At 46.4% G+C, this 19,194-nt stretch overlaps 2 protein-coding genes across 5 annotated transcripts in view; both read left to right on the forward strand.

The window, feature by feature from the left end:
- Positions 1 to 5,896: 5,896 nt before the first annotated feature.
- ACTB (actin beta) lies at positions 5,897 to 14,695 on the forward strand. Its single transcript, XM_070761275.1, has 6 exons — positions 5,897 to 6,270; positions 8,201 to 8,330; positions 10,854 to 11,093; positions 11,708 to 12,146; positions 12,421 to 12,602; positions 13,595 to 14,695. The coding sequence occupies exons 2-6, from the start codon at positions 8,208 to 8,210 to the stop codon at positions 13,736 to 13,738; spliced, it is 1,128 nt and encodes a 375-aa protein (XP_070617376.1). The 5' UTR covers positions 5,897 to 6,270; positions 8,201 to 8,207; the 3' UTR covers positions 13,739 to 14,695.
- A 2,077-nt stretch (positions 14,696 to 16,772) lies between these two features.
- The window catches only part of FBXL18 (F-box and leucine rich repeat protein 18), a 28,474-nt gene continuing 26,052 nt past the window's right edge, over positions 16,773 to 19,194 (forward strand). The window contains exons 1-2 of one of the 4 annotated variants that reach the window (XM_070761276.1): positions 16,773 to 16,944; positions 18,581 to 18,781. In XM_070761276.1, coding sequence (XP_070617377.1) covers positions 16,774 to 16,944; positions 18,581 to 18,781 — 372 coding nt within the window. In that variant the 5' untranslated portion in view covers position 16,773. Of the gene's footprint in view, positions 16,945 to 18,580; positions 18,782 to 19,194 lie in introns of those variants that run through there. The other 3 variants (XM_070761279.1, XM_070761277.1, XM_070761278.1) reach the window with 3 other exon arrangements.

Here is a 19,194-nt window from a genome sequence, read left to right on the forward strand (position 1 = left end):
CCTGCCTGCGGAGGTTGTGAACTCCCCCAACTCTGGACACTTTCAAGAGGAGATTGGACTGCCATTTGGCTGGGGTGCTGTAGGATTTCCTGCTCAGGCAAGGGGTTGGACTTGATGACCTGCATGGTCCCTTTCAACTCTAACAATAAATAGATAGAAAGATGGATGGATGGATGGATGGATGGATAGATAATTCAATCCCTCATCGCCATTGCTAGACATCATCACATCTTCTGCTGACCTCCTGGTTGATTGGATGGAGAATCTTCGTAGCTGTCTTCTGGGTGGGTTGGGAAATGAGGCGAGGCTATGGAGGTCAGACAAGATGACCTACTAGGTCCCTTCCAATTCTGTTAATCTGCTATCTGTTCCCTAGCTGTATTGGCTTCCACAATTCCTTTTTTAAAAAAAATATATTTTTATTGATTTTATAATAATAATATCTGGAAAGGCCCATGACTGCTCACGTGTCTGCATTCTGCACGATCTGAAGTTTCCGAACACTCTTCAGAGGTAGCCCCATGTAGAGAGCATTGCAGTAGTCGAACCTCAAGGTGACAAGGACATGAGTGACTGTGAGTAGAAATTCCCTGTCCAAATAGGGCCACAACTGGTGCACCAGGCGAACCTGGGCAAATGCCCCCCTCGCCACAGCTGAAAGATGGTGCTCTAAAGTCAGCTGTGGATCAAGGAGGACGGCCAAGTTGCAGATCAATAGTCCACCCCCCAAAGTGATGGACAGACAGGTGGGATTGTCCTTGGGAGGCAAAACCCACAGCTACTCTGTCTTATCAGGGTTGAGTTTGAGCCTGTTGACACCCATCCAGACCCCAACAGCCTCCAGGCACCGGCACATCACTTTCACTGCTTCGCTGAGTGGACATGGGGTGGAGATGTACAACTGGGCGTCATCCGCATATTGAGGTGTCATCAGATGATGGCACCTCACCCCATGCCCTTGGATATTCTCATACGCATAAACACGCCCTTATCTTGCTACCTGTGCCAACAGGTATGCTTCACATTCTGCTGAAAGTATGCAAGTTGAACGGGTGTGTGTGATACCACTTATGTAACATTTTCCTTCTCATTTCCGTAACCCTTGTATTCTTATTATTTTCTCTATCTCCTCCCTAAGTGGTGCTTCTTTATTCTCCCTTTCATTCAGATATTTGCATATCGCATTTATTTGTAGCCATCTTCCCTTGCCCAACCACCATTCTATACGATTTCTACTTTGCCTCCCAAGTAGGATGGGAGGCCAAGGCTTCCACAATTCCTGACTGAGCCTGCTGGTTTGTTTGTTTGTCCGTGCGTTCGTTCATTCGTTCATTCATTCATTCATTCATTCATTCATTCATTCATTCATTCATTCATATTTCTATGCCACTTCCGAAGTGGGTAAAATGAGACTCCAGATTGCTGGAGGCAACAGGTTGACTCTGTAAATGCCTTAGAGAGGACTGTACAAGCACTGTGAAGCAGTATATAAGCCTGCTATGGCTTGCGGAGGGACGAAGGAAGGAAGGGAGGGAGGGAGGGAGGGAGGGAGGGAGAGGATGATGATGATGATGATGATGATAATAATAATAATAATAATAATAATAAAAAATTAGATTTGTATGCCGCCCCTCTCCAAAGACTCGGAGGAAGGAAGGAAGGAAGGAAGGAAGGAAGGAAGGAAGGAAGGAAGGATAATAATAATAATAATAATAATAATAATAATAATAATAATAATAATTTTAAAAAAAATTAGATTTGTATGCTGCCCCTCTCTGAAGACTCGGAGGGAGGAAGGAAGGAAGGAAGGATAATAATAATAATAATAATAATAATAATAATAATAATAATAATATATTAGATTTGTATGCCGCCCCTCTCCAAAGACTCGGAGGAAGGAAGGAAGGTAGGAAGGAAGGAAAGAAGGAAGGATAATAATAATAATAATAATAATAATAATAATAATAATAATAAATTAGATTTGTATGCCGCCCCTCTCTGAAGACTCGGAGGAAGGAAGGAAGGAATGATAATTATGATAATAATAATATATGAGATTTGTATGCTGCCCCTCTCCGAAGACTCGGAGGAAGGAAGGAAGGAAGGAATGATAATTATGATAATAATAATATATTAGATTTGTATGCCGCCCCTCTCCAAAGAGTTGGAGGAAGGAAGGAAGGAAGGAAGGAAGGATAATAATAATAATAATAATAATAATAATAATAATAATAATAATAATAATAATTTGTATGCCACCCCTCTCCGAAGACTGGGAGGAAGGAAGGAAGGAAGATAATAATAATAATAATAATAATAATAATAATAATAATAATAATTTATTAGATTGGTATGCCGCCTCTCTCCAAAGACTCGGAGGAAGGGAGGAAGGAAAGAAGGAAGGAAGAAAGGAAGGAAGGAAGGAAGGAAGGAAGCCACAGTGATGCAGTTGTTATAATGCAGCATGGCAGGCTATCTCTGCCCACTGCCAGGAGTTCAATGGTGACCAGCTCAAAGTTGACTCAGCCTTCCATCCTTCTAAGGTGGGTAAAATGAGGACCTAGATTGTTGGAGGCAACAGGCTGACTCTCTGCAAACCGCTTAGAGAGGGCTGCAAAAGCACCGTGAAGCGGTATATAAATCTAAATGCTATTGCTATCACCTGCCTTGTTTTTACAAATAACTCAAGGAGTTATTTGCAAAAAAAATTAAAATCAATTTCTCTTGCACGCATGTCCTCTTGCAAGATTTTGCCTCCTGCAAATTGGTGATTTTTTTAAACCGAAATCTCTCTTGCCTGGACGCATCTTCTCGCGAGATTTTGCTTCTTTTGCCTGTGCAGAAGCGAAATCTTGCTGGGACGGGCCCGTGTGCACGAAAGATTTAAAAACTTTGAGGTCCACCGCCGATTTTAACATCCTTAGATGTGTCCTACAATTTAACTATTTTCAGGAGAGGTCATTTGAATAGAGTTCAAAGGAGGGATCCTTGACCTCCGGGCAGTGAAGGGCTGCAAAAACTTTTTTACTACCACACTGAGGGTGAGGCTTATTTTGTGGGTGTGGCTTGCCGGCCATGTGACCAGGTGGGAGTGGCTTTGTGATCATGTGACCATTGGGTGGCTTAAAGGTCATGTGACTGGCTTAAAGGTGGCCAACCTGACGTCACTCACATCAGGAATTAGAGTTAGGGTACCTGGCCTCTCCTCACCTCAAAGAGAGACAATTTCCCCATTTATTTACTATGACTAAACATCCAAAATATATTATTTAATTGTATCTACCCCTAAATCCTTCAGAAGAGAAGGATTTAGGGGTAGTGATTTCGGACAGTCTCAAAATGGGTGAGCAGTGTGGTCAGGTGGTAGGAAAAGCAAGTAGGATGCTTGGCTGCATAGCTAGAGGTATAACAAGCAGGAAGAGGGAGATTGTGATCCCCTTATATAGAGCGCTAGTGAGACCACATTTGGAATACTGTGTTCAGTTCTGGAGACCTCACCTACAAAAAGATATTGACAAAATTGAAGGGGTCCAAAGACGGGCTACAAGAATGGTGGAAGGTCTTCAGCGTAAAACGTATCAGGAAAGACTTAATGAACTCAATCTGTATAGTCTGGAGGACAGAAGGAAAAGGGGGGACATGATCGAAACATTTAAATATGTTAAAGAGTTAAATAAGGTTCAGGAGGGAAGTGTTTTTAATAGGAAAGTGAACACAAGAACAAGGGGACACAATCTGAGGTTAGTTGTGGGAAAGGTCAAAGGCAACATGAGAAAATATTATTTTACTGAAAGAGTAGTAGATCCTTGGAACAAACTTCCAGCAGACATGGTTGGTAAATCCACAGTAACTGAATTTAAACATGCCTGGGATAAACATACAGTATATCCATTGTAAGATAAAATACAGGAAATAGTATAAGGGCAGACTAGATGGACCATGAGGTCTTTTTCTGCCGTCAGTCTTCTATGTTTCTATGTTTCTATGTATATATGCCATACGTGTACATACATATGACACACAGGCACACAAAAATATATGCTATATAAACTGTATGTGTATGTACACACGCACGAACCGCTCTTCTAAAATTATACACATTCAACCTCATTGACTGCAATAGGAAAAACATACCCAGAGCCCAGAAGGGGAAAAAAAGAGAAAAATTCAAATATTTTCTACCGGTTCTGCACACCTGACTGTACCCGTAGGAACCCATCACTTGATTCCAGATGGTCGGGGCCACCACAGAGAAGGCTCTTCCCCTAGGTCCCGCCAGACAACATTGTTTAGTCGACGGGACCTGGAGAAGGCTGAATTTAAACATGCCTGGGATAAACCTAGATCCATCCTAAGATAAAATACAGGAAATAGTATCAGGGCAGATTAGATGGACCAGGAGGCCTTTTTCTGCTGTCAATCTGCTATGTTTCTAACCGCTGCCAGTTACTCTGCAACAAACCCAGGTAAAGGCTCCTTGAGCTGTTTTGTTTTCTTGCAGATGTTTCATGACCCAACTAGGAAACATCATCAGGGCTAGAAGGGAGTGGAGTTTGGGAGTGAGGAAGAGGAGGTGGTGTGCGGGAGAACTGTGGAGCCCTTGCTGCTCTCTGAGTCTTGCCTGTTTTCTTTCAAACGTCTCCATACCCAGACTAGATAACATCATCAGTACCAATTTTGGGCCGTGAAACATCTGCAGGAAAGCACCCAAGCTCAGAGACTACCAAGGACCCCAAAGTTCTTCCTCCTCCTCTTCCTCCTCTCCCAAACCCAACCTAGCACTGATAATGTTCCCTAGTTTGGGTCACAAAACTGCCAGAAAAGGAGGCCACCGAAGACCCCTCACGTCAACTCCGAATTCCCCTTCCTTCTCTCCCACCCATTTATCCATCCATGCTCCTCGGCCTCTCCTTCTCTCTCCTACTTTGGGTACCAGTTTGCAGGACCCAGAGAAGCCCCTCTAAAAAGGGGATCTTTTCTTTCTCACTCATCCATCTATCCATGCTCCTCTTCTCCGTCCCTCTCTTTCTCTCCCCTACTTTGGGTACCAGTTTGCAGGACCCAGAGAAGCCCCTCTGAAAAGGGGATCTTTTCTTTCTCACCCATCCATCTCTCCATCCATCCATGCTCCTCTCTTCTGCCTCTCACTCTCTCTCCTACTTTGGGTACCAGTTTGCAGGACCCAGAGAAGCCCCTCTGAAAAGGGGATCTTTTCTTTCTCACCCATCCATCTATCTATCCATCCATGCTCCTCTCTTCTGCCTCTCTCTCTCTTTCCTACTTTGGGTACCAATTTGCAGGACCCAGAGAAGCCCCTCTGAAAAGGGGATCTTTTCTTTCTCACCCATCTATCCATCCATGCTCCTCTCTTCTGCCTCTCCCTCTCTCCTACTTTGGGTACCAGTTTGCAGGACCCAGAGAAGCCCCTCTGAAAAGGGGATCTTTTATTTCTCACCCATCCATCTATCCATCCATCCACGCTACTCTTCCTGTCTGCCTCTCTTTCGCTCCTACTTTGGATAGCAGTTTGCAGGGCCCAGAGAAGCCCCTCTGAAAAGGGAACCCGTTCCTTTCCTCTCCCCCATCTATCCATCCAAGCTCCTCTCCTCCCTCCCTTCCTCTACACACACACCCGACTTTGGGTACCAATTTGCAGGACCCAGTGAAACCCCTCTGAAAAGGGGATCTGTTCTTTCTCACCCACCCATCCATCTATCCATGTATGTATGCTCCTCAGCTTCTCTCTCTCTCTCTCTCTCTGTCTCCCTCCCTCCCTCTCTCCTACTTTGGGTACCAGTCTGCAGGACCCAGAGAAGCCCCTCTGAAAAGGGGATCCGTTCCTTCCCTCCTACCCACCCATCTATCCATCCATCCATGCTCCTCCGCCTCTCTCTTTCTCTCTCTCTTTTTCAAAGGCGAGAAAGGAGGAAGGAATCGGGCAGAAAGAAACTGCAGCAGCCAGACGGCGGCGAGCGAGTCAAGGCGAGCGAGCCGAGAGGCGCAGCCAATCCGGACGGGCCGTTCCGAAGTTTGCCTTTTATGGCGAGAGCCGCGGCGGCCGGCCGGTATAAAACCCGACGCGCGGCGGCCGAGCGCGCAGTCGTCAAGGCGCCCCCACGGTCCTCGGGTTTTCTCTTTTTTTCCCTCCGCCCTCCGCCGGTGGATCGCTCAGCCGCCTCGCTTGCCCCCCTCTCCCGCCCCGAGCCTTGAAGGGTCTCCGGAAAGCCACCGCCGAGCCTCTTTTTCCAACAGCCGCTAACCCAAAAAAAGGTAAGAGCGCGGCACCGGGTGGTCGCGGGCGCAGAAAGGCGAGAAAAGTGGGCGCAGCGTTTGGGTTGTAAAGGGGTGGCGGGGGCGCGGGCAATACTGGGGAATGGGGGGGACTGAAAGGTTGGAGGGGGGTGCGGATGCGCCTTTTCATGGAGGACGGTCCCCCTTCCCTTCTCGGGTTCCCCCAGTTTTGGGGGGGAGACGCTCGGCTCTCCAGGACCTTTTTGGAGACGCCAAGTCTTTGCGCAAAGATTTGGAGAGCCCGCGGATGGAATTTGGGGAGGCGCCCCCCTGTCCTGGTGGGGTGGGGCCCATGCTCTGGGGGGGCAGAAGGGACCCGGCGGGGGAAAAGGTGTATAGGTGGGAAGGGGGGGTTTGCAGAGACCCTCCCTTTAAATGCTTTTGGGGTTTGGGTGGGTGGGTGGGGGGCGCGCCGGCCGGCCTCGAGCGGGACCCCCGGGGCTTGGGGCAAAGCGGCCTCGCAATGTTAGCCCCTAGGAAAGAAGGAAGGGGGGGGGGTTATGCGTTTGGAAGAGTAGGGCGGCGGCGGCGGGGGTGGAATTTAGCCAGGTGCTGAGTTCAAATTGAAAGGCGAAGGGCGAGGCGGTTGGGCGCTCCCGGCTTGGCGGGGCTTAACGGCTTAAGGTGGGGAGGGGGGGGACATACGAAAGTGGGGGATGGGTTGGAAGTCGCCGCGGAGGGCTTCTTCCAACGGGACGGAAAAGGGTCTTTTTTCTGGGGGGGGGAGTTGCAAAGCCGGTTTTTCCATTGTAAGGATCAGCACGTGGGTGGCGAGAAGAGGAGGGGTGAGGCAGCGATCAATCAAAAGTCTCGAGGAGGGTCTCTTTGTTTCCTGGGTCTGTTGGCCGGAGAGGGGGGGTACAGAGGGGGTGGGGGTCGCACTCCCTTAAGGGAGAAACCGCTGCAGAATTTCCCTCTTCTCTGGAGCGTTGGGAAAACCAGCAGGCGGCTAGTCCTCATGAAACGGGAGGAAGGGGGAGAATGCAAGAAGGATCCCATGGCTTCCAAAACCCCCTCGTGTCGGGGGAGATAATTCTGTTGTCGTTTCCTTTTAAAAAAAATAAAATAAAAATTCAATTCAATTTAAGCGTCCTTTTGGCTTGGTGTGGACCCTGCTGTCGTTTTCTCTCTCCCCCTTGCCCCCCACCCCCGTTCCCCCGTTTTGGGCCTGGGGTTCAGGTTCCTTCTTGGGGTGGTTTACCCGGACCTTGCACGTAGCCTGTTGATCCGGAGCTAATCCAGATCGTATCTTTCTGGGTTGGGGAGAGGGGGGGGGAGAAAAAAAATACAGAAGGGTCTTTGAGTGGGGCAGCCTCGTGCGCTTGGGCGTGGGCGTGCCTCGCCCTGGTGTAAAGCTTTTGCAAAGCCTGAATGGGTGGGTGGGCGAGTAGCAATGCCTTAGGAGCCCCCCACCCACCCCAAAACTTGTGGCCAGGCCATTTGGGGAGGGGCCTTCCCCTTGGTGGGTCTTGTCTGGCAGGAGGGGGGAGGATGAGGAGAGCTGGCCTTTTGGGCGTGGCCAGGGCCCCCTCCTTGTTGGGAGGGGGGGGAGGAAATGGGCAGGGCGTGGCCAAGCGCCGGGGAGAGAAAGCTGGCTGCCGGCTGCATCTTCGCGATTGCCTTTTATGGTAAAAGTGGGAGCCGCGCCGCCGCTTGGCTTCGAAGGCTGCCTGAGATCGCCACCTAGTGGCCGCGGGTGGTACTGATAAGAAGGCAAAGAGGAAGTAGGTGGGGCGGTGCCGGCTGCGTTTGTTGGTTGTTTGGTTTAGTTTATTTAATTCGACTTCTATGCCACCCAGTTGAAAGAGGACTCTTTCAACAACAAATACAAATACAAAAACACAAAAATATTGCTACTGCTGTGCCTTCAATGGTCTTCCTCTCTCTTCCCCACTCTTCATATCCTCAGATTCGTCATGGATGATGATATTGCTGCGCTCGTGGTCGACAATGGCTCCGGTATGTGCAAAGCCGGTTTCGCGGGAGATGATGCGCCCCGAGCCGTCTTCCCCTCCATTGTGGGTCGTCCCAGGCATCAGGTAAACACTGCCCCCCTTACCACCTTCTATAAATCTGTGGTTTGCAATCGATAACAGGCAGGCTTCGGAGCCAAACTTTGAACAAACCTGTGGGTTTCCTCCAGTGATACCGCAAACAAGACTAAATCTTCTCCGCCTAAAATTGAAAGATGACTCTGCGGAATTCCTCCTGTCCAAATTTTGGGGAGTTGGAAGTCCAGGAAGGGTTGGCCGCTCCTTCCAAGTCTGGGGAATGTGGAAGTAAGATTTCGGCAAGTTGCTAGATCTCAAGGTCATCTTTCTAGCCTCTGTTCATGGCCTTGCAGGTGGAACCGAGGTTTTATCCTAGTTTGGTCCATGAGTTTAACCCTACTTGAGCTTCTGCTCATTCTTAATACATCTCCCTTTGGTCTTTTCTTGACCAGCTTAGAAATAGCATTTAGATTTATATACCGCTTCCTAGTGATTTTACAGCCCTCTTTAAACGGTTTACAGAGTTAGCATATTGTCCCCAGCAATCTGGGTCCTCATTTTACCCACCTCGGAAGGAAGGCTGAGTCAACCTTGAGCCTGCTGAGATTCGATCTGCCAAACTGCGGGCAGCCAGTGGTGGTCAGTAGAAGTAGCCTGCAGTACTGCACTCTAACCACTGCACCACCGAGGCTCTTAGTGAGGAAGGAAGGAAAGAGAAAGAGAGAGAGAAATAGTAATAGCATAGCAATAGCATTTAGATTTATCTACCGCTTCACTGCTTTTTAGCCCTCTAACTGGTTTACAGAGTCAGCCTCTTGCCCCCAACAATCTGGGCCCTCATTTGACCCACCTTGGAAGGATGGAAGGTTGAGTCAACCTTGAGCTTGAAATCCAGGAAAGAAATGTTAAGGAAAATCAAACCGGGCTTAACTAACCAAATCGAGGTTTTCTTGATCAAGCCATGATTGGTATGGCATGGCCACCCTCTAAACCAGGAGTCTCCAACCTTAGCAACCTTTTAGACTTGTGGACTTACAACTCCCAGAGTTGCTCAGCCAGCTTTGCCGAGGTTGGAGGACCCCCACTCTAAACCATGATTTGCAATTGATAACGGGCAGGCTTCAGAGCCAAACTTTGAACAAACTACTTGGTGGGCTACTCCTGTGATACTAGAGACTAGAGATCTTCTCTACCTAAATTGAAAGATTCTTCCTGTCAAAATATTTGGGAGTTGAAATCCAGGAATGGTCGGCAAGGGAATTCTGAGAGTTCAGAATCCACAGATCTTCAAGGCATCCAGGTTTCTTAAACCTGGATGGCTACAAGGGCCTTGTGTTCCAAAGGTGTTTGTCTCTCTCTCTCACACACCCCCCCCAACAACTGGACTTCCTTGATTTTCCCCCCCAAAATATGTTTTGCTTCAAGTCCGAAAAGCTGCTCGGTTTTAGCGATTTGCACAGAAAAAAAAAAAGAAAGTTCAGTTGCCTTTTTAATTTTATTTTTTTTAATAAAAGCACCTTCCAGACAGCCATGATTTGAATCTCCGTAGAATCAGAGGTCTTCAAACTTGGCCAACTTTTAAGTCTTGTGGAGCTATACTGGCTGGAGAATTCTGAGAGTTGGAGTCCACAAGTCTTAAAAGTTGCCCAAATTTGGAGACTCCTGCCAATGATAGACAAAGGTGCCTTCTGCTTATCCATCCAAATGATTGTCTCGAAATCGAAGCCAGCTTTTGAGCATGTTGGCTTGAGCTGGTCCATCTGCCAAGGGCTTTCTTTCGTCAATGGCTGTGTGGTTCAAAGTCTTGCTTTTCAAACACGGAATAAATGGTACGATTGGATTAAGGCAAGGGTTGGCAAAGTTGGCTCTTCTATGACATGTGGACTTCAACTCCCAGAATTTCTGAGCTAGCATGATTGGCTCAGGAATTCTGGGAGTTGAAGTCCACAAGTCATAGAAGAGCCAACTTTGCCTACCCCTGGATTAGGTGGTGGGGAGAGAAAGGATTGTGAGACAGTGTGAACTGACTGATGAAAAATAAGAACCACGTAAATATAAAATTTAATGTGTATAATTAAGTAGATATAATGTAAGAAAATGGGCCTGGATCGGTGTTGAATTATTGTGATGTTCTTGTGTTCTTGTTAGTATATTGAACGTAACCTGCTTGGGTGTTGCTAACAATGTCAGCTTGTATAATGTGAAGACTACCTTTAAGGAACTTTTACTGGTTGTCCATAAGAGGGCGCCAAAATGGTTCCCTTTGGGGAGGAGTTACTTTCTTAGAGATATTTTTGCCATGGGCTATATTCTTGCTGTGTCTGTGGCTTGTAAACTATTAGTAGTATTATATGTGTATTGCTTATTCTGTATATTTGTAAATAATAATATTATTATATATACATTAATGAATCATTGCCTGACTAACCCACATTTCCTACACCAAAAACTCTTGTTCAATGTGTGCTGAAGGTTTCATACCTTAAACATACTAACAGTTCTATGAATGAAAAAAATCAATAAATGCAACATTAAAAAAAACACGAAGTCTTCCTTTCCTCCGTTTCCCAGGGTGTGATGGTCGGTATGGGCCAGAAAGACAGCTACGTTGGAGACGAGGCCCAGAGCAAGAGAGGAATCCTGACACTCAAATACCCCATCGAACATGGCATTGTCACCAACTGGGATGACATGGAGAAGATTTGGCATCACACCTTCTACAACGAGCTCAGGGTCGCCCCCGAAGAACATCCTGTCTTGTTGACAGAAGCTCCCCTGAACCCCAAGGCCAACAGAGAGAAAATGACTCAGGTATGTGTATTTGTCTACACACTGTCGGGCCCTTTTTGCAAACCTGCCTATATATCATTTCCCTTCTGTAATTTCATTTATTTTCTCCTGCCTACAAGAAAGAATCCTTTGCAATCTTTTCATCCTTCTTCGTTCACCTTTTCCTTCTCTTCTTCTTCTTTTTTTATCCTCCCAGCTCTGCAGGATTTTAACTTTTTCTGATCTCTGAGTCTCTCATGCTGGACGTGGAAAGGTTTTTATCTGCTTTTTTCAAAACAAAAATAAGTTTTCTCTCTCCTGTTTGTCTACTCGGCTTCACCGCTTCTTCTTCTCACTCACTCACCCGCTCGCTCTCTTTCTTGGTCTCATTTCCCCCCTCCATCTAAACTAACTTTGTTCTTGAGTGATTTCTGTCGTGTTCTCTCACCGGGTAAAATTGCAAAATTGAAATAACACAAATACGGAGGAGGAAGAGGGGTGGTTTGCTTTAACATGTGGGGCGATGAAGGTTTGTATGTGTCTAGCATGTGTTTGATTTTGGTTTTCTTTCCGGGAGAGTGTCCTGCGCATGACGTTGATGGGGACCTCTGTTGGGCCCAGATCTTCACGTTTGTCTCTTTGTCTCCAATCTCTAGATCATGTTTGAGACCTTCAACACCCCAGCCATGTACGTCGCCATCCAGGCTGTGCTCTCTCTCTATGCCTCTGGCCGTACCACCGGTATTGTGATGGACTCTGGTGATGGTGTCACCCACACTGTGCCCATCTACGAAGGTTACGCCTTGCCCCACGCCATCCTCCGTCTGGACCTGGCGGGCCGCGACTTGACCGACTACCTCATGAAGATCTTGACTGAGAGAGGTTACAGCTTCACCACCACAGCTGAGCGAGAAATTGTCCGCGACATCAAGGAGAAGCTGTGCTACGTCGCCCTAGACTTTGAGCAGGAGATGGCTACCGCCGCGTCCAGTTCTTCTCTGGAGAAAAGCTACGAACTGCCCGATGGGCAAGTCATCACCATCGGCAATGAGCGGTTCAGGTGCCCAGAAGCTCTGTTCCAGCCATCTTTCTTGGGTAAGTCCTTGAAGGACCACGATTCTTCTAGTGTAGGGTTAGGCGAAGTTGGCTCTTCTATGACATGTGGACTTCAACACCCAGAATTCCTGAGCTAGGATGATTGGCTCAGGAATTCTGGGAGTTGAAGTCCACAAGTTATAGTAGAGCCAACTTTGCCTACCCCTGTTCTAGTAGAATCTTTGAACTTTGGTTGAAGGCCATGTGGAACGGAAATGAGGGTGGGATTTTGGTGTCCAGTTGTCTTCATAGAGGGGGCATCTTCTCTCGGCAGGCATGGAATCCTGTGGCATCCACGAAACCACCTTTAACTCCATCATGAAGTGCGACGTTGATATCCGTAAGGACCTGTATGCCAACACCGTCCTCTCTGGTGGCACCACCATGTACCCTGGCATCGCTGACCGGATGCAGAAGGAAATCACTGCCCTGGCACCCAGCACAATGAAAATCAAGGTGAGGCTTGGAGCCTTGAACAACTTGGCAACAGAGGGACCAGGTTGAGTTGTGGTTCCTTCTGAAAGCTTGGAACATTGTGATGCCCCCCAAGCAGCAAGCTTTGGGTTAGCAACCACAACTTTTGCTTGTCCCTATTGTAATTATTGTTGTTGTTGTTGTTCTTCTTCTTCTTATTATTAATTAATTAATTACATGAGGCGGCTTGCAACATATAAAAAAGATAGTATACATCGAGATACAGTTAATTTGAATTAAAAGTTACATTTAGTAAGTTACATTTAAAAACTAGAAAAAAACTATTAAAATATACACACATCCATTCATACAAACTCATTAAACATTATACTTTATTCATTCATTCATTCATTCATTCATTCATTCATTCATTCATTCATTCGACTTCTTTGCTGCCCAGTCCCGAAGGACTCAGGGCGGCTTACAATAATATAAATAGAAATACAAATAGATATAGAAAAATGAAAAGAAGTTGAATATAATCTATAACTATAAAACCCCGTATTAAACCCCCCCCCCCCCATTAATTATACAGCAGTCACATACATTATACAGTATGTCCAAGCTGGTTGGTAGATTATGTAGGTTTGGGTCAAGAATTGGGAGCAGACCAATAGTTTGGCCCCACCTGTCCTTTAACTAGCAGAAACTGGTACATTGGATGAAGTGATGCCGTGGCCTAGAGGTGAAGCTCTCACAAGCAGGAGGCTGTGAGTTCAATCCTGGGTAGTACTAGGCAGATATTTCTCTCCCTGGGCACAATAAGAATAATATCTACTGAACAAAACTCCACATTGGCAACAGGAAAGGCAATGGGCCAGTAAAACATTCTGCTAGCTCCATTCAGCGGCCCAGATTCCACCCCGCAAGGGATTATGGGGTCATTTAAAAAAATGCGATGCCTTGGATCTTTAAGGACTAGTAACTTGATTTGGCTTTGGTTCTAATTGCTTCCTCTTTTTTCCTTCTTCCAGATCATTGCCCCACCTGAGCGTAAATACTCCGTCTGGATCGGTGGGTCCATTCTGGCTTCTCTGTCTACCTTCCAGCAAATGTGGATCAGCAAGCAGGAATATGATGAATCTGGCCCATCCATCGTCCACCGCAAATGCTTCTAAAAAAACAAACAAACCAGGACTCAAAATTTACCACGATAGCAATTTTTTTTCCTCTTTTTTTGACCAAAAAAATAATAATTCCTCCCCCCCCTTCCTCCCCCCCTAACTTGCGCATAAGTGAAAAAAAAACACGTTTTTTTGAAATTTGGCATGGCTTATTTGTTTATTTGGCGCTTGACTCAGGATATCAAAACTGGAACGGTGAGAGAAAAAGGTTTTGAACGGCGGAAGCCTTTGTTTAAAAAGAAAAAAATGCAAAAAAAAAAGTGTTGGAGCGAACACCGACCCCCCCTCCCCATCGATCACCCCCCCCTCCCCAGTTCTGCAGTGCATCTGAGGACTTCGATTGTATGTGTGTTGTTTCTTCTTTTTTTTTGAAAACAAAAAAATAGTCATTCCAAATAATTGTAAAAAAGCAAAGCAAAACTCATTGAGGGGAAGTGAAAACCAGCCTCTGTGAAGGCAGCAGCCCGGCTCTTTCTCAAGAGCACACACACAAAAAAACAGAGTCCCAAGGTTGTTTATTCTGTTTTTTTTATCGGAAAATAAGTATTAGCTTTGCCTATGAATCATGATTCAAGTGTCTCTCTTGTCTTCTTGCGCCTTAAAACAAAACTTTTAAAAAAAAATAGCCACACTTGATCGTCCATCTATTTTTTTTAAAGATTATTTTGGGTCAAGTCCAGAATAATAATAATAATAAAACACAAAGATGAATGGGCTGCTCGTGTTTTTTGCACCGCCTGAAGGGTTTTTCAGTCTCTCTCCTCTTGTATCCCCCTCCCCAGTTCCCAGTGGGGAAGGGCCATTTGCACCCCTTTTGATGCCAGTATGTGTAAGGGGGGGAGGTAACCAGGGCGGTGGGGAGGGGCAGGCAAAACTGTATACACTGACTCTCGGAAAAGTAAACCAACCCCCCCCCCCTCCCCAGTTTCAAATAAAGATGCACAACCATAACTCTGGATTGCTTTGGTTTGTTAATTTTATATCATTGCAACATTTGAATTGGTGGGCAGGCAAGTTAGAAAGTTGGTTACAAGTTAGTTTGTTTATTTGACTCGGCGTATATTATAAATGCAACAACAGATACAAAGAAGTCTAAATTACTTTAAAAAGAAAATATGACTTCAGCAACAGAGTGATTAATACCTGGAACTCACTACCTGACTAAGTTTCTTCACCTAACCTCAAGATCTTCAACCTTAAATTATCTACTGTTGACCTCTCCCCTTTTCTAAAAGGTCAGCTCCCAGTCTTTGGAAAGGGGCAGCATACAAGTCTAATTTAGTATTATTTTTATTTTATTACACTGTATTATAAGGGCGTGCACAAGTGCACTATTGTGCCTACCGTCCTTTCTGTCCTATTCTTTTTATCACTTGTTTATACTTCGTTATGTTAATGCAAACTATGACCTGGATTTTGGTCCCCACACTATAAAAAGGATGTTGAGACTCTAGAACGAGTGCAGAGAAGAGCAACCAAGATGATTAGGGGACCGGAGGCTAAAACACCTGAATGGTTGCAGCAACTGGACATCATAGTTCCCTTTAAGCTGAGCAGTGAGCAATCGCTCACTTAAAAATCATCAACTCAAGAGTTTTCCAAACCTGCCCAGAAGCCGAGAGGGAAATTTTATTATTATTTCTGTGTCGCCCAGTCCCGAAGGGACTGTCGCTCAGACACTATACTTTTCCGCCCACCCCAAAAAAAATTTAGAGAGAACACTGCTGGACATGGCTAGTTTAATGAAAAAAAGGACCAGGGGAGATATGATAGCAGCCTTCCAATATCTCAGGGGTTGCCACAAAGGAGATGGGAGTCTTCAAAGCACCTGAAGGCAGAACAAGAAGCAATGGGTGGAAACTAAACAAGGAGAGAAGCAACTTAGAATTAAGGAGAAATTTCCTGACAACAATTAATCAGTGGGACAGTTTGGACTCTAGAAAGAGTGCAGAGAAGAGCAACCAAGATGATTAAGGCAGTGTCTCCCAACCTTGGCAACTTGAAGATATTTGGACTTCAACTCCCAGAATTCCCCAGAATGCTGGCTGGGGAATTCTGGGAGTTGAAGTCCAGATATCTTCAGGTTGCCAAGATTGGGAAACACTGGATTAGGGGACCGGAGGCTAAAACCTACGGTGAACAGTTGCAAGGAGTGGGCATGGCTAATCTAGTGAAGAAAATTGACCAGCAGTGTTCCAGTATTTGAGGAGCTCAGTTGTCCTAGAGAGGAAGGGGTCAAGCTTTTTTCCAAAGCACCTGGAGGTTAGAGAACAAATAATGGATGGAAACTAATCATTCATTCATTCATTTATTCATTCAAGTACATATCAGTAGTATACAAAGATATAACAGTATCCATATTCAAAGCAGCACGAAGCCAATAACTTCAGCCTGATGATGGGAAATATGATTTTGCCAAAATGTCGCAGACACTGAAAATATTACACGGGGGGAAAAAACCGAACTCACAACAGTCTACAGATATATACGATGCTGGTAAGTATCAAGGAGAGATTGAAGCTGGAAATAAAGACATTTTCTGACACTAGGAACTATTTTTTTAAAAAATTGGGAAAACCCTGCTTTTAGAAACTGGGAGCTTTATGCCTGCAAGCTTTCAAGAAGAGACTGGATTGCTCTGTCAGAAATGGTGTAGGGTGTCCTGCTTTTGGGGGGCGGGGGTTGGACTAGATGACCTCCGAGGTCCCTTCCAACTCATGTTAATTCTATGCAGTCTATGGATGACTTGACAAATCTCCATAGACAAATGTGGGAGCAACCCAAAAGGCTTTAAAATGGAAATTGAGCTCACATTTGAGCTCAGGATTTGCAGATAACCCACAGACCCATTTCGACCCACGTGCAACTGTAGGGGAGCCCCCCAAATTCAAAACCAGGAGTTTGGGCGCGTTGGAAAAACCAGGGGCAGTTTTGTCCCACCCCCGTGCTGCGCTGCATAATTGGAACATCCCAGCTGCATCGGAGGCCACGCCCAACACGGCGCTGCCGCTCGCAGCGCCTCATCTAAGATGGTGGCCGCCAGGAGCGGAAGTGACGTCGCGAAGGCGCCGGAAGTCCCGCGTCGCTCCGTTGTGTGCCGGCTGAAGGGAAAGCCCTATGAGGCGAGGAGACGGAGGGCGAGTGTCTCAGCTGGCTCGGACGGGGGTCTTTGCCGGACCATGGCGTCCTCCTCCGGTGAGGTAAGCCCAGCACGCCGAAGAGTCCTCGGCCGCCTCCTTTCGAACCAAGGACCTCGCCTTCCCCGCCAGCCTCGGCGTTTCCATGGCAACCCCTGACTCGCAGGGCACGTCTGAACCCGGGAGGCCGCGTGTCAGGGCTGGGTGGGGGTGTCTTCGTTTGGCAGAGGCGATTTTGACTGGGCCTGAGTCGGGCGGGGAGGAGTTTTTATTTCTGGCAAGGGGGCCTGTGGTATTGGACGGCCATTAAATTATGGGTGGGTGGGTTGTCCCTTCGGGGGCTTGTGGCTTTTTTTGCAGATCAATGAATGTTGAATGACATTCTGTCCCTCCCCCCTTTCCAGATGTGCTGGACGCCCCTGTTTGGAAAGCTTGCACTTTAACGAGAAGGGCTTTCAAGGCAGCTTTTAGGGCAGGGGTCCCCAACCCAAGTGCAAAGTTATGCATATCGGGGCAAAGAACCCCAATTATACCAACCAACTGATGGGGATCTTGGGGTTTTGGTGGACAGCTCAATGAAGATGTCAACTCAGTGTGCAGCAGGTGTAAAAAAAGCAAATTCCATGCTTGGCATGATTAGGAAGGGAATCGAAAACAGGTCGGCAAGTGTTGTATTGCCTCTGTACAAATCGATGGTGAGACCACACTTGGAGTACAATGTACAGTTCTGGTCACTGCACCTCAAGGAGGATAGAATGGAACTAGAAAAGGTGCAACAGGAATGATCAAGGAAATGGAGCACCTCCCTTTTGAAACCAGGTTACAATGCCTTGGTCTCTTCAGCCTCGAAAGCGTTTAAGAGGTGAAGTGTATAAAATCATGCATGGATAAAAAAGGTGGATAGAGAACAATTCTTTTCTCTATCACACAATACTAGGACGAGGGGGCCCTCCCTAAAGCTCAGAGGTAAGAAAGTGAGGACAAATAAAGGGAAATATTTCTTCATCCAGAGGGTCAAGGGAAAAGGAGGGCTGGATAGCTTCAAGGCAGGATTAGACAGGTTCATGGATGGCAAGTGTATCCGTGGTTATTGAAAGAGATGTCCAAGTGCCGCCTCTCTGTTGGCTGAGGCAGGCAGGGTTCCCTTGAGTACCATTTGTACCATTTGTTGGGGGTCAAGGGAAAAGGAGGGTTTTGCCTTCTCTTTCTGGACTCGATGGGCTTTGGCCTGATTTATCATGGCTCTTTTTATGTTCTTTTGTCCCCAACCTTGACAACTCCCAGAATTTTGGGATTTAAACTCTGGGAGTTGAAATCCACAAGTCTTAAATTTGCTGAGTTTGGAGACCCTCTACTTTTGGGGGACTGTATCTCCCATCATCCAGAGCCTGCCTGGCCAGTATGTCCACAGTTGAGCCTTGATCACCACTTCTCGGTTGTAGCTAGGGGACATTTGCCCAGGTTTTTCTGGTATACCAGTTGCGGCCCTTTCTGAAACAGGGTTGCTGCCAGGGTCCTGTGTATCAACCAAGAACCTTCTTAAGATACATTGTATTATATTGACACCAAACTGTCTTTTTAGAGCAGGGTTCCAAAGACGGATAAACATTGATTGAATCCCTTCAGAAATCGGACCAATTCCTTCCCCAGCTTTTCATTTCTACTGTGCCTTTTCTGAGTCCTTGTTTCTCTCCTGCAGGACATAACCAGCGAGGAGAACCGGGAGGAGAATATCGGCATGAACTTAATGGAGTTTTCAGATGAAATCCTCTTACACATCTTGCGATATACTCCCGTGTCGGATCTTGTCTTGAACGTCCGAAGCGTCTGTCGGAAACTTTCCACCCTCAGTCTTGACAAAAGCCTCACTCACACTGTGATCCTGCATAAAGATTACCAGGTGAGCAGGGGCTGCCAGAGACGATCCAGAATGAGTGGGATGAAAATGGGGTGTTTAAAAATCTTGAGTTTTAGTCAGTGAGTATCTGGCTCAGACCAGGACTCTGCAGCAAGGGGAGACTGAAGACATCACCCTAAAACGCTCTTCCTTTGAGCTTTATTATTTATTTATTTATTTATTTATTAGATTTCTATGCCGCCCTTCCCTTTTATCCCCTGGTTAAGGTTGGGGAAAAAAAATCATCTTTGGCGGGAGTAGCAATGAAAACAAGCCTGCAAAGACTTTGGGCTGGGGAAAAAAAACTTCAGATGGAGTAGCAATGAAAAAATCCTGCAAGCCGGGATGACTGTTAGCACCTCGTTAGGGCTAGGAAATAAAACCTTCAAAAAAGCTGCCTTTGGATAAGAAGCACC

Source organism: Erythrolamprus reginae, chromosome 9 (genome assembly GCF_031021105.1).
Source record: "Erythrolamprus reginae isolate rEryReg1 chromosome 9, rEryReg1.hap1, whole genome shotgun sequence".
Taxonomy (NCBI): Eukaryota; Metazoa; Chordata; class Lepidosauria; order Squamata; family Dipsadidae; genus Erythrolamprus; species Erythrolamprus reginae.